Here is a 12721-nt window from a genome sequence, read left to right as displayed (position 1 = left end):
AAATATAATATAACTAATTCAACATATATAATATAACTTTAGTCAGATTTCTCTTTTCTTTGTTCATTAGCTCTTAACTTTTAACAGTTAAAAAATATCTGTCAGGTAAGGGAGCTCTATATGGCCCTACTATCATAATTATCAAACCTAATACAAAAATTACAAACAGATAAAATGTAATAAAATAATATCTAGTAAATAATATTAAAATATCTGTTATTAATAGTAATAACAAACCTAATGAAATTTGAATCATATTAACTTCTGAAACGGATGAAAAATATCCTTGTTCAGAAACGAGACGAACTGCGACAGTATATGTAGTAGCTACTTTCATTTCACGGAAATAGAAGGGAGGAGCTTTAACCCTTGTTTTACTTGCTGTTTTTTCATCAAATTCATCACCTTCGCATACCATCACTTCGAACTCATATCTGAAACACAAAATAATTTTATTAGTCTCTAAATTTATATAACTTACACATATAGATATTAAGAATATTACCTTTTATGATTATGATTCAATAACACACAAAAAATTAAGAAAAGCTCAATAAATAAAAACCAGTAAAATTTATCAAACATGTCAATGGAAAATAGCACCATAAAGTCCTATCTTTGACTAACAAGAAAAGAATGTTGAATATTACTTTTTTTCTTAAAAAACAAAAAAAATTCAGATAAAAAGCACAAAGACAAAGAAATGATAAATTTTTCCCCCCTCTATTTTGAAGGAAAACAGTATACCAAATTTATTTATCACATCTTTACTGAAAATGTTATTATTAATTTTGTATAACTTATAAGGAAAGAGTTATTTTTGTATAACCCATACACGTGGGATCACTGATTTCAATAACAATTTTTTTAGTTCATGCTAATGTACCCTAGGAGCCAAGAAAATTTTTTTTTACATATTTTTAGACATTTTTTATTTTATCACATACCACCTTTTTTTATTTTATACTAATTTTGCTCTGCTTGTATTAAATATAGAAAAGAATAAGTTATTAAGATCACCCGCTTCATTTAAAATAATTATGAATGAATTGCTGAAGAGAGCTTACTTTAATTTTTGTAAAGTTTTCCAAAATAAAGAATATATTCGAGTTAATAGAACAGAGTTTTTAAATGAAGTAGATTTTGTTACTTTGGATTGGTTATAATCATGGTGGATTTGGATAACATTATAAGAAGTTAAGAATTTATTGATTTATATGAAAATTCCTACATAAGGGTTTCAAAAGATGCCAAAACCAAATCTGACTTTGTTTTTCCAAAATAAATTTTTTTTAGTCAACTTTGCTAGAGGCAACTTTTGGTTTTTGTAATTATTCTAGACAAAAAACAAATTGATTGGTATGTAATAATAAGAAAAGGTGGTATATGATAAAGTAAAAAAATATAAAAATATGTTTCCTTAGCATTAGAGTTCATTAGCAAGAACCATCGAACATTAATTTAACATTTTGCAACTAGTATCACCCAAACAAATTTTATTGATATCAGTGATCCCCCTGAGTAGCCTCCCCTTGTTAGTTAACAAATTTTAGGTTCATCATCTATGAAAAAATATCTTGACAAAACCAAAAATTATAATTAAAATAAACAAATAAATTTTAATAAATACTTGGGCATTTTTTTGAGATTTGTGTCAAGTTGCCAGTGCATCATATATGATTTATTATAAGGTTCTACTTTCACTTGATGGGGGACAGGAAGTAGAGGAGCCCAATGTTCAACATATTTAGTTTGAATTGAACCATGTTCACCAGTCTGTACAGTAACTCGATATCTGGAAAAAACAAAAATTAAAATTAAATAAAATTCCAACGACTAAAACAAATTTAAAAGGGTATTGATATCAATATTATGATTCCATTAATACATATTTCATACAGAAGAGCATGAGAATTACCTTGCACCATATTGGACTAAGATTCTGTGCTGAAACTTAGTTGAATTAGCTGGTTTAAATTTAATTGTCGCATTTTTCCCAAGAACCAATTCTTCAATGTTAATCTAAACAAAATATTATACAATTATAGTAAGAAATTTAAAAAATATTTCAAGTTCTAACCATCTATTTAAGTACACTTAAATTTTAAAATTATTTTACTTAGATAAATTACTTTAAATAATTTCATTCTATTTGAAAGTAATTCCTCTTAAGGTAGACATTTTTTTTAGCCTTTAAATACTAAGAATTTGCAATTAAAATGACTTGAATATTTGTACACACAAATGTTTGCACGCATGCAAACACGCACTAGAATTTTTACCTTTTATGCACTAATGAGCATCAAACAAATCATTCAATATTTATTTTATACTACCTCTATTTTCTAGGATTTTACTATTGATTGATTTTCCATTCTAGATGTAGCAAAACAGCTAGTAAAGAAAGTAGTCAGTAGTCCAGAAATTAGCATATCGCAGAATGGAGTACATTTATTAATTATGAAATTTTCAAAGTATCGGGCATCAGTTGAACTCTACTTATTTTGTAGGCTATGATTTACCAAAAAGAGCAAAAATTCTCATTGAAATACAAAAATTAGCTTGGCATTTAAAATTAAATCATTAATATCAAAGAAAAAAATATTTTAAATGTATCGGACAGTTGTAGGTTTGTGATGTACAATTACTTCTAATAGATAAAAAAAAAATAATATTAGTTCATTATTTTATTTTTTTACTTATCTACAGCTATTAGGGAAGAAAATGATTATAATAATTTTCAACAGATCAATGCCTTTTAGAGCCCCCTGAGCCCAAATAAACTTTTTTTGGGCAGTAGTCTGTCTGTGAAACCAATATCTTTGCACAGTGTGGACCGATTTCGCAACTTTTCTTTTGTTTTTAATGGTTTCAAATGGGTCATTGTACCTAATCAGGTACTCTGAGAACAATATATAAGAACATATTTTTCTATGAATTGAAGGGCCAAAACGGCTTTAATAATTTTTATGAAATTTGCTGAAGATCTTTTCCTTAAAGCCCTTTAAATTTTCATATATATTGAGGAAAATCAGGAACCAAAGTTATGATGAAAAGTAAATTGTATTTGTACATAACTCAAAGAATAACTATTCCATGGAAAATTATATAAGTAATCATTTAAGAAGTAATTAAATTTTCCAAAAAAAAATTAAATTTGAACAGTATTAACAAAGACAAAGCGTATTCAACTTTATGTCCACGTTTTTAAAAAAGTAGAATTGAATTGAACAATCATTATCAACGATAGAGGAAACAATTTTGGAACCTAAGTTCTAGAATATGTATTTCAGATCTATTCATGGTTTGAACATAATTTTGCATGATAGTAAAACACGATATTCCAGTCAAATTTTTAAACTGCTTGTTTGGCTAATATTTCTGAAACTAATCTTCTTAAGTCCCATTCCTTTAAATTTAAATTTTTCTTAATTCAAATGTAACTTAAGTTTAAATTTGAGAAAAGAAAAATACATTTGAAGATAAGAAGCTAAGGTACAACCCCACTGATTCCTTGTTTCAGTCTTTCCTTGAATTTCAGAATTTCCTTGTTTCAGACAAATATCTGAACACTCAAATGCTTAAATTTTGAATAAAATTCTTCTATATGCAATACTGAATAATATACTTATACTTTGTTTTTGTTTACGTTAGCTTGGTTTAGTGACATAAATGAGGCTGAAATCAGTTTGCTATTGGAATAATCCCTATTTGGTAAAAATTAGAATTTAATTTATTTAGAATTAAAAGAACAGGAATAAATTGTTCTATGTAATATACAAATGACAAATATACAAATTACGTGTTAAGACTGTAACGAGCATTGACAAAGTGACAACTGTTATAAGCGAATTATAAGCGAAGTACCTTGAAGCATGATCTTATTGTATCAACTTCATTAATATCACTGAGTATAAGGTGATTAAACAGATCTTTATTTGACAAATAAAAAGTATGCACACAACAAACTGACGAGAGGATGCTTAGTGAAAAAAACTATATATTCCTTTAGATCTGTATAAAAACAGAAATGATAAGATATACAATTATATCCAACAATAACCTTAAAATGTGAGATACTCTACACTAACCATTCAGGAGATTTAAAAGCTAATATGGAGAAATATTGAAATGGCTATTGAACATCTCTTATTATTTGTTTCGTTCGGAAATATCTTTCAACCTCTCCATAGGATACCTTTATAGTATATTATAAGTATAACTTACTAGTAAAACTCTCCAATGCTATATAACAAACTCAGAACTTAACTTTTTAAGAATTAACCATTTTGAAGAACATAAACATAAGAACCAATGAGACCCTTTTTTAATCATTTCAAGCTCTATATTATGAGAAATCTAATTCAATCTACTATAGCCTTCGAGCTTTGATAAATCCTGTAATTTTGTTTCCTTTTTTAATTAAACTAATAAGTGTAATTTCAAAATTAATTATTTAAGATAAAATGGGCATGATGAAATTTTAAAAACTTACAACATAGCTCATTGGTTCATTGATAACGTTGCAGGAAGAAGTCCAAGATATAACCATCATTGTTTCATTTTGGGAATCAGTAAAAAGAGTCAAAGCTTTGGGAGGTGCGGTTTTACTGTAATTAGTCAGAACTCTGACTGAGTCTTGAGACAATGGTCCAATGCCAAGTGGACTAACCACACCAACGTCGAACATGTAGTTCTCACAACTTTCAAGACCTTCTATGTTTTCCATCAAGTTTTCAGTAGTTATTTTTGGTCCTAAAAAAAAATTAATTATAAGATTTAATAATACCAAATATAAATATGTAAATTCCTCTCCAAATAAAATTATAAAAATTAAGTTATATTTCATAAATTTTAATAAATATATGAAATTTAACTAAAATTGATTAAACCTACCTTAAATACTTAAAATTCCTACTTCATTAAATTCTTTTAATTTTGTAAAATTTAATTATAATTATTAATTTAATTTTAAAATAAATTATAAGAATTTTCTCCATTTGAAAGAGAATCAAATAAGAGAGAGTTACTACATATCAGAATGATTTTTACAAAATAAAGACTGGTTTATGAGACAAGCAATATTATTTCAGATTAGAGATGGTTTATAGCAATTGAGCTTTGGCAGTTGACTAAGTAACACACAAGAGGTAAGATTCCAGATCTACTCAGGTATAGTGTTGGTTAGAGTCATTTTAAACATTTACCAACAACGTAAGTTTTGAGGTGAATGAGTGCTCATGAAAGAATCACATGAAATTTGGCAAAATTCAGCCTAAAGATCACAATAATATCAGTGGTTAAAGGACAGAAGTGATTGATTACAGTCTGTAGATTAGGAAAGTTTGTGGCAGTAAAAGCAAGGAAACAGGTGCTTGCTAGGAGGCAAACAGGTTAGCTGAACCAGGTGAGAGGAAGGAGGTAAAAGTCTGATTGCCCCCTGAGTGTTCAGAAGCAACTGGAAAATAAGGAACAGGCTTATGACCTCCAGCATGGCTGTAGGGAAGGAAAATCATGGCTTCTCCAAGATCAGTAGTCAAGAAAGTACTTGAGGATATGACTGGGTGCAGATTTTTAAAACTAAGGCTCAATTGTAAGTAGAGTGATTAAGGCCTAAACTGTAAAGACCAAAGAGGTGGAGTGCACTAATAAATTGGTGACCCAACAATCCTCAAGGACAAAAGACTGAAAAAGAGGCTGGTGAAGAGGAAAAGATCCCGACTAGATATTAGAAGGTTACCATATGCTTGGTGATCAGAACGTCTGGAGGATATTGTATGAAAACATCTGAAGAGGGCAAGATTCCGGAAACCAAACGGAAACAAGGTGCAGAAGTTGATGCAATATGCTTTTTCAACACTGAGGAAGGAGGGCTTAGAAAGACATGGGTTGTCTAAGTTTAGCTTAAGGTGAGGAAAAGCATCTTGTAGAGTGTATATATCAGGGATGGCGAACCTTTGACCGTGGGTCAAATTGACTTATGCAAGCTTTTTAACTAACCCACTCATTGGTTTTTTAATTTTTTTTATTTTTATAAAAAATTGTCTGAAAATAAACAGCAACAGATTTCTCATCAAATTGTTTATCTTTATACATTTATATATAAATTAATAAATAATATTTTATGTAATTTTCTTTACCCCTTGTTCATTCAAACACTTAGCGACCCATGAGCTAGTACTTAAAAAAAAATAGTGAACAAAATTTGACCCATTTCAAAAAGATTCACCATCGCTGGTATATATGGTGAAATGTGAAACCTGGACATGAGAGATTTCTTGGACCATTCCTTCACTGCAGTGTCAAGAATAAAAACATGCCATTACTAAGAGTGAAAAGATATTGATGTGGAGATGGTGGGGTGGCAAAAAATATATCAGTAAAGACTCTCTTAAAGCAGGTAATAAACTAAATAATCAGTGTTTAGTAAGGTCCAGTAACATGTATACTACTCCACACCTGTTTACATGCTAGAAAAGGCCTGGGATAGGATAAAAAAGAAAGAAAAGGTTTTTTAGCTGCTACTGGTAGTTTACCTTGAATCATCTCCTTGAATGTAAGGCCGTAATATATTCCATACACCCACTTCACTTTCTGACTGTTTTCACTTGCCTGCTTCCAGGTAAGTCTAATAGAAGTTCCATTTACAAAGGCATGTTTGTTGTCAACGAAGGGTAACCTTTCACCTATAAAAATATTTTAGTAATCAATATTTCAATAATTTATTCAAATACAGGATTGACTAGTTTAACAAGAACTATTAATTACTAAACACAGATAGAACCTATTGACACTTATTTTTTAAATAAATAAAAAGTGGACAACAAGTAATATAGGAAATAAAAAGTCTGAATAAAGAATTAAATAAAAAAAGGAAAAAAAATATTATGTTCCTCATTAGAGGAAAGAGTAAAAGTAAATAGTATGAATAGAGAGTAAATCAAATAAACATTCTTTCCTAGCATTAATATATATTTCACAAGTAGTATACCTTCAGTTCTAGCTTCTTTTTCCATGCCAGGTCCTTCATAATTCTTATGGAGTGCACTAATCTTGAATTTGTAATTAACACCTGGAGCCAATACTGGAACTAGAACATTTATAAAATTATAACAAATTATTTTCCTTCCAATATATCCCTAAGAGACTGTATATTTACTTATTTAAAATGTGATACGCCTTTTAACGTACCAAATAAATGTTTATACTTGTAATAAATAATTAGAACAAAATTATAATAAGAAATAAAGTAACACAAAAATATAAAGGTAAATTTACAATAAGTATAAATACTATAAGCTTCATAAATAAAATAATGTAAATATGCAAAAAAGTAATTTATTCAACCTACATTTGTAAGTAGTATCATTAGCAATGACTTCCGGCAGTTCAGGGTAAGGTAAACTAGCTGAAGTAACAATTCTATATCCTTTAGCTCCCTTGACTTCTTGCCACTTAAGTTCACAGGTAGTTTTTTTATCAGCATAACATTTAACAGTGAAATTCTGGATAGGATTTAAATTAGCTTCAGGCTGACTCTTTACTTGTACTATTTCAGAACTGTTGGAAGTACCAGCGCCATTTCTAGCAATCACCTAAAAGGTTTCATAATAAAAATTATAGTGTTATTAATAATATTTAAATGAAGTATATGTAATTATTAATGTTGCAATTTTCACACTCACACAAACAATTTATATTTGTGCTGAAATAGATGAGTGATGCAAAAAAACTAATAATTTTTAAGTACTTAATTTAATAAGTTTTTAGAGTTCATACTTAATGTGTAAGAGTGGATACTTATGAAATAAAATTTGTAAAAAAAAAAAAAAAAAAAAAAAAAAAAAAAAAAAAAAAAAGCCTAAAATAATCTTTTGTAATTCACAACTTTGGAATCAATTTGGAAAATGGTTTACCTGTACACTAAAAAAGGCAATAAAATGTTTTATGTTATGTAAAAAAGGTTGTACACTAAAAAACCAGCAGATTTTTAAATTTTTTTAAATAGAAATATGAAGAATATCTTACAATATAAAGTATTAATATCTAAGTATCTTGTAATATAATTTATAATATATAGATTCTTTAGATTTGAAGATAGCTTGCATTTCAATGAACGTTATCAATTTATAAGATCTGCATGAATGTCATTGACTCATATATTCTAGAAGGCTGGACTTCTATAAACATTTACGTATATTATCACAAAACTTGAGATAATTGAAACATCAATGTAAAATTGTTAATTTTAAATTAGTTATAACTTTTAAGAATGTTTACAGTGAATAGTATAATTTAAATGTAAAATTATAATTAATAACAATAACAAAGCATACCCAAAATGAATATTGCCTCTCTGGAGTAAAGAATGTAGAAACAATTGCAGAGAGATTTTTAGATGGTACAATAGTGCCTACTGGTGGTAAAGGAGGGGATGAATAAATAGTATATTCTCTAATGACACCATTCGGCTGGTGCGGAATTTTCCAGCTCACTTCTACAGTGTAAGCTGTCTTTTGGATTGCAGATATGTTCCATGGTGGAGAAGGCACTGAAAATTAATCATTTACAAAATTACATTAACTTTAATATAGATAGAGACACCACCAAAATAATAATGCTAATTATCACAAAGAAAGAAGAACTAATAAATTCCAATAATTAGTCAGATTTACCATTATGTACATTGTATTCTACACTCAGTACTTTTATTCTCAGTCCGTTCTTACACACACTTCTAGAGTATAAAGGTGTGTGTGTGTATTATTTCTAAATTTGTTTACAAATTATTGTTAATTGTTTTCAAAAAAATGTTTAAATTTAGTAAAAAATTATTGTATTGATTTCCAAAAAAATACTGTATTACTATCAGTGATTCACAGTTTAAAGTTTGTTCATATGAAAACCGTAACTAAGAGGTTCGTACAAGGATGAAAGAGAAACTTTGAAAGAAAAACTAAACAAATGTTGAAATGAGTTAGAAAAAAATATATTAAATAACTTACAATCTTCCTTAGTGATTGCTGTGAAGTAAAATGCAGGAGGGAATACTTTTTCTTGACCAACTATTCTTACGTAAACAGTTAAATTATATTCTGTATATGGAGAAAGATTTTCAAAAGTGTATTCAAAGTTAGGAGTCCAAGTTCCATTGGACCATTCTTGATGCTGTCCATGTATAGTAACAAAAGCAATGGAAGGAAGAAATTCAAATTTTAGTTCAGGTGGAGAAAGGATGTACCATCTAATTGGAAGAGAAGTTGATGTTGTAAGCTTTTCAATGGCACTGAACTTTGTGACCTAAAAAGAAAAAAATCATATAGAAATAAATTATTTCAAAAACAAAGTCCCACTAAAATTAAAAAGTGAAAAAAACAAAACAAAAAGACAATCACTATAGAGGAATAAGAATAACTACTTTGCTATGAGAACTCTCGCAATAGTTATGTTTCATTGTTCTCTTTAATTCTTTCTAAATATAAGAGATATCATGCTCATTTGAATAAAAAGTACAGTATTATCAAAAATCTATTCAATACACATAATTAGTAAAGTTGCATACTTTATAATGACTATCTTTAAGTAAGTTTATGAAATAAGTAATTACACAGCTCTCTAGAAAGTAGTACTTCAGTTTTACAGTTAAAATTGGACTATCTGTAAACTTATATTAAACTTGAATTGTACTCGCTAAGACCTCATAGCTAGACCGTACATGAAAATTGGAAAATGGTTGAGCTGTACACAAAAAAAAATTATATATTCAAAAACAGACAAACTAAACATATTTAGTACAGTATTTTTTTCAATATTTTGAGCTCAAATTGTTCTAAACATTCTTGAAATATCGCTGTGTTATTGGAGTAATAAAACATAAGATTGGTTAAGTCTTTAGCTCAAAATATTGTTATATAAGCAGAGACCAACACACTAAACATATATTTGATATAATGATTTTCAGGATATTAGCTTGACTGTTTTCAAAACATTTATGGTATCTAGTTAAAAAATTTGTACCATCCAAAAGAAAAATTGGCCGTTCGCTCAGTTATTACATACCAAAAAATGGGCAGATTATAATAAAAAAAAAAATTTATATACCCTACTTGTGGTGAGTCAGGAAAAATTATCTAGAAAATCCGTCAAAATTAATTTTCATAATATTTATTGGCGATGATACCTTAGTAAGTTACTTAATGAAGTTAATAACATTTCATTCAGCAATTAATGTCCAAGCCCAAACGTAAAAAGATTCCATGTTGGGCAGTGAATTTGTGAATTTGACGAGACGGCATACCATATTATATGCTGGTGTGGCTGTTTTGTAGGGCTGAGGTTTGCACTGTTTGGGATGGATTGTGTGGTGGATCCCAAGCAGTGCGAGCTAATCAATCCTTAAGTTTATTAAGATTCTTGGAATCTTCAAAACTCAAGCTCTAATGAGCTCACTGCAGCACTGGGGTGATTGTTATTAGCGCACAATAGGCCTTGTTGGCCACAGTGCTTCCGTGCCAAATTAAAAAAAAAACCAGAAGGGTTAATACAAAACAGCAGCATTTGTCTAATATCCTTATTATTTGAGCAGCATTCATATTTTTCAGTGTTTTAAGGTTAAGTCTGGAAAAGAATGAAACATGTGATAAGTATCCCATAGCACATCGGAAGCTAACCTTAGGATGAAGTCTGACCCATCTCTAATTATATATATTTTACAAATCAACATGTCCAATAAAAAATGAACTTATGTAGACGAGATGCTACCACAATAAATTTAAAATTAAACTTTCCAAAACTGACTATTGACTATATTGACTTTTGATAGGAATCACCTGAATAAATAAAATGTACTATACATAAATTTAAACAAAAATAAATTTTCCTTCCAAATGAAACAAATCAGTATTATTAATACTGATTTGATAAAAGAAACTAAAAACTAAAAAATATAAAATAAATAACACAAAAGAAACCTCTAGCTTATTGGTTTTGAAATGATCAATTTTTGTATTACAAGTACTAGTATAAATATATCACAACCAATAAGGTATAAAAAAATATATATTGTTACATCAGAACTAATACCAAATAGAGATGTAAATTAATTTTCAATGAAAAACTTTTTGGTAGTTAATATAACCAGTACACTGATCAACTGATGAGTTTTTTTGTATTCATGAGCAATATTTAGGAAGCTTGATACACATAAAGTTTGAGGGTTATAGTAATGACTTGTTCAATCAGGAACATTGCTGTTTTTTTTTTTAATTATTCAATCCTCAACTAGTCTCACCTCAACATTTGATTCACAATGCATATTTAATTTTTATTATTGATTAATAAAACTTATTTTCATTATTAATTAAATTAATTTTTTTTTTATTTGCACTATAATGTATTTAATGTTAATTGCAATTAATTTGGCAAAGTTCTTTTGATGTTCAATATCGTTCATCCAGACTTGGTGATTAATATGATATGAGTATCAATTATTAGTTGTTTAAACAATTTATAACTTAAAAAAGGTTTTTCAAATTAATTTTCCCATCAATTAACTTGACTATCCAAGGCTTCAAAGAAAAAATCACGACATTGAAAATCTATTCTTTCCCCAAGTAACAATAGAAAGTTACTCTTCATATAAAAATAACTTTCTACTAAAGCTTTATAAAAAGGTTGGGCACTCCTGGCATAGAAGTATCTATCAGTGAGAAAATTCATCTCAGTAACATTAAAATAAGCACTTCACATATAATATAAATAATTAATAAAAGAAAAGAAAATCAAATGTGATTTAAAATACCTGATAAACTCGGCTTGACGGTTTACAATCAGTTTCATCGGCTTCATCATAACAATCTTTGTGACCATCGCAGAACTTGAACAATGGAATGCATGAGCTTCCATCACATTTGAAATGTCCAACTGGACACCCAGGCTCTTGACCTAGAATTGATATATTATTAAAAGCCTAAAAAAACTAATTTTCATTCATTAACACAATATAATACCAGCGTCTGATGATGCTTTATTTGCACAATCTGTTTCGTCTGAATGATCAGGACAATCATATTGACCATCACAAGCTTTAGTGGCTAGGTAACAGGTATTGGCAATACGACATTTGATATAATTCTTAGGGCAACTTTGAGCACTGTCACAATTAGCTTCATCTGAATTATCGTCTTCACAGTCAACACGACCATCACATGTCCAAGAACTAGGAATGCAATCTCCTATAATAATAAGATATTAGATAAAAACAACAGATAATAAAAATAAAATTAATAGGGTAATGTTTGCTTTTTTAGTGCAATATTTTGAATTATTTGATTGAACTTGAATGAAGATTTATTTTAATTAATAAATAAATATTGTTTCAAAAATCATAAAATTTATTATATTAGGTATAAACCAATTAACTAAAATTCATGGATAATAATAAAATAAAACTGTTACATAACATTCCCCCAATATTGAAAAAATAAAAATCAGGTATACCTTTCTTACACTGGAATTCATTTGATTTGCAATTATGAGGAAAAGGGCCCGATGGGCGGGCTGTAGTCGTGGACGTTGAATTTTTAACAGCACAATCTATTTCATCTGTTTTATCATCACAATCTGATACTCCATCACAAACCCACCAATCAGGAATACATTTACCATTTGTGCATTTGAACATAAAGTCTTTACATTTTTCCTGAAAGAATTGAAATATTAA

General features: G+C 28.5%; 1 protein-coding gene across 1 annotated transcript in view; it reads right to left on the bottom strand.

Moving 5' to 3' along the window:
* Positions 1 to 12721, bottom strand: part of LOC106689319 (sortilin-related receptor) — a gene marked incomplete at its 5' end in the record, with an annotated part of 39072 nt that overhangs the window by 2259 nt on the left and 24092 nt on the right. The window contains 12 exon segments of the mRNA XM_014434238.2: positions 238 to 434; positions 1631 to 1795; positions 1919 to 2022; positions 4496 to 4755; positions 6537 to 6686; positions 6992 to 7090; positions 7352 to 7595; positions 8337 to 8551; positions 9006 to 9300; positions 11801 to 11943; positions 12009 to 12233; positions 12499 to 12700. Coding sequence (XP_014289724.1) covers positions 238 to 434; positions 1631 to 1795; positions 1919 to 2022; positions 4496 to 4755; positions 6537 to 6686; positions 6992 to 7090; positions 7352 to 7595; positions 8337 to 8551; positions 9006 to 9300; positions 11801 to 11943; positions 12009 to 12233; positions 12499 to 12700 — 2299 coding nt within the window.

This window comes from Halyomorpha halys, unplaced genomic scaffold, assembly GCF_000696795.3.
Source record: "Halyomorpha halys isolate HHAL.00 unplaced genomic scaffold, Hhal_1.1 Scaffold1329.1, whole genome shotgun sequence".
Taxonomy (NCBI): Eukaryota; Metazoa; Arthropoda; class Insecta; order Hemiptera; family Pentatomidae; genus Halyomorpha; species Halyomorpha halys.
This window is presented reverse-complemented; position numbering and strand designations above follow the sequence as displayed.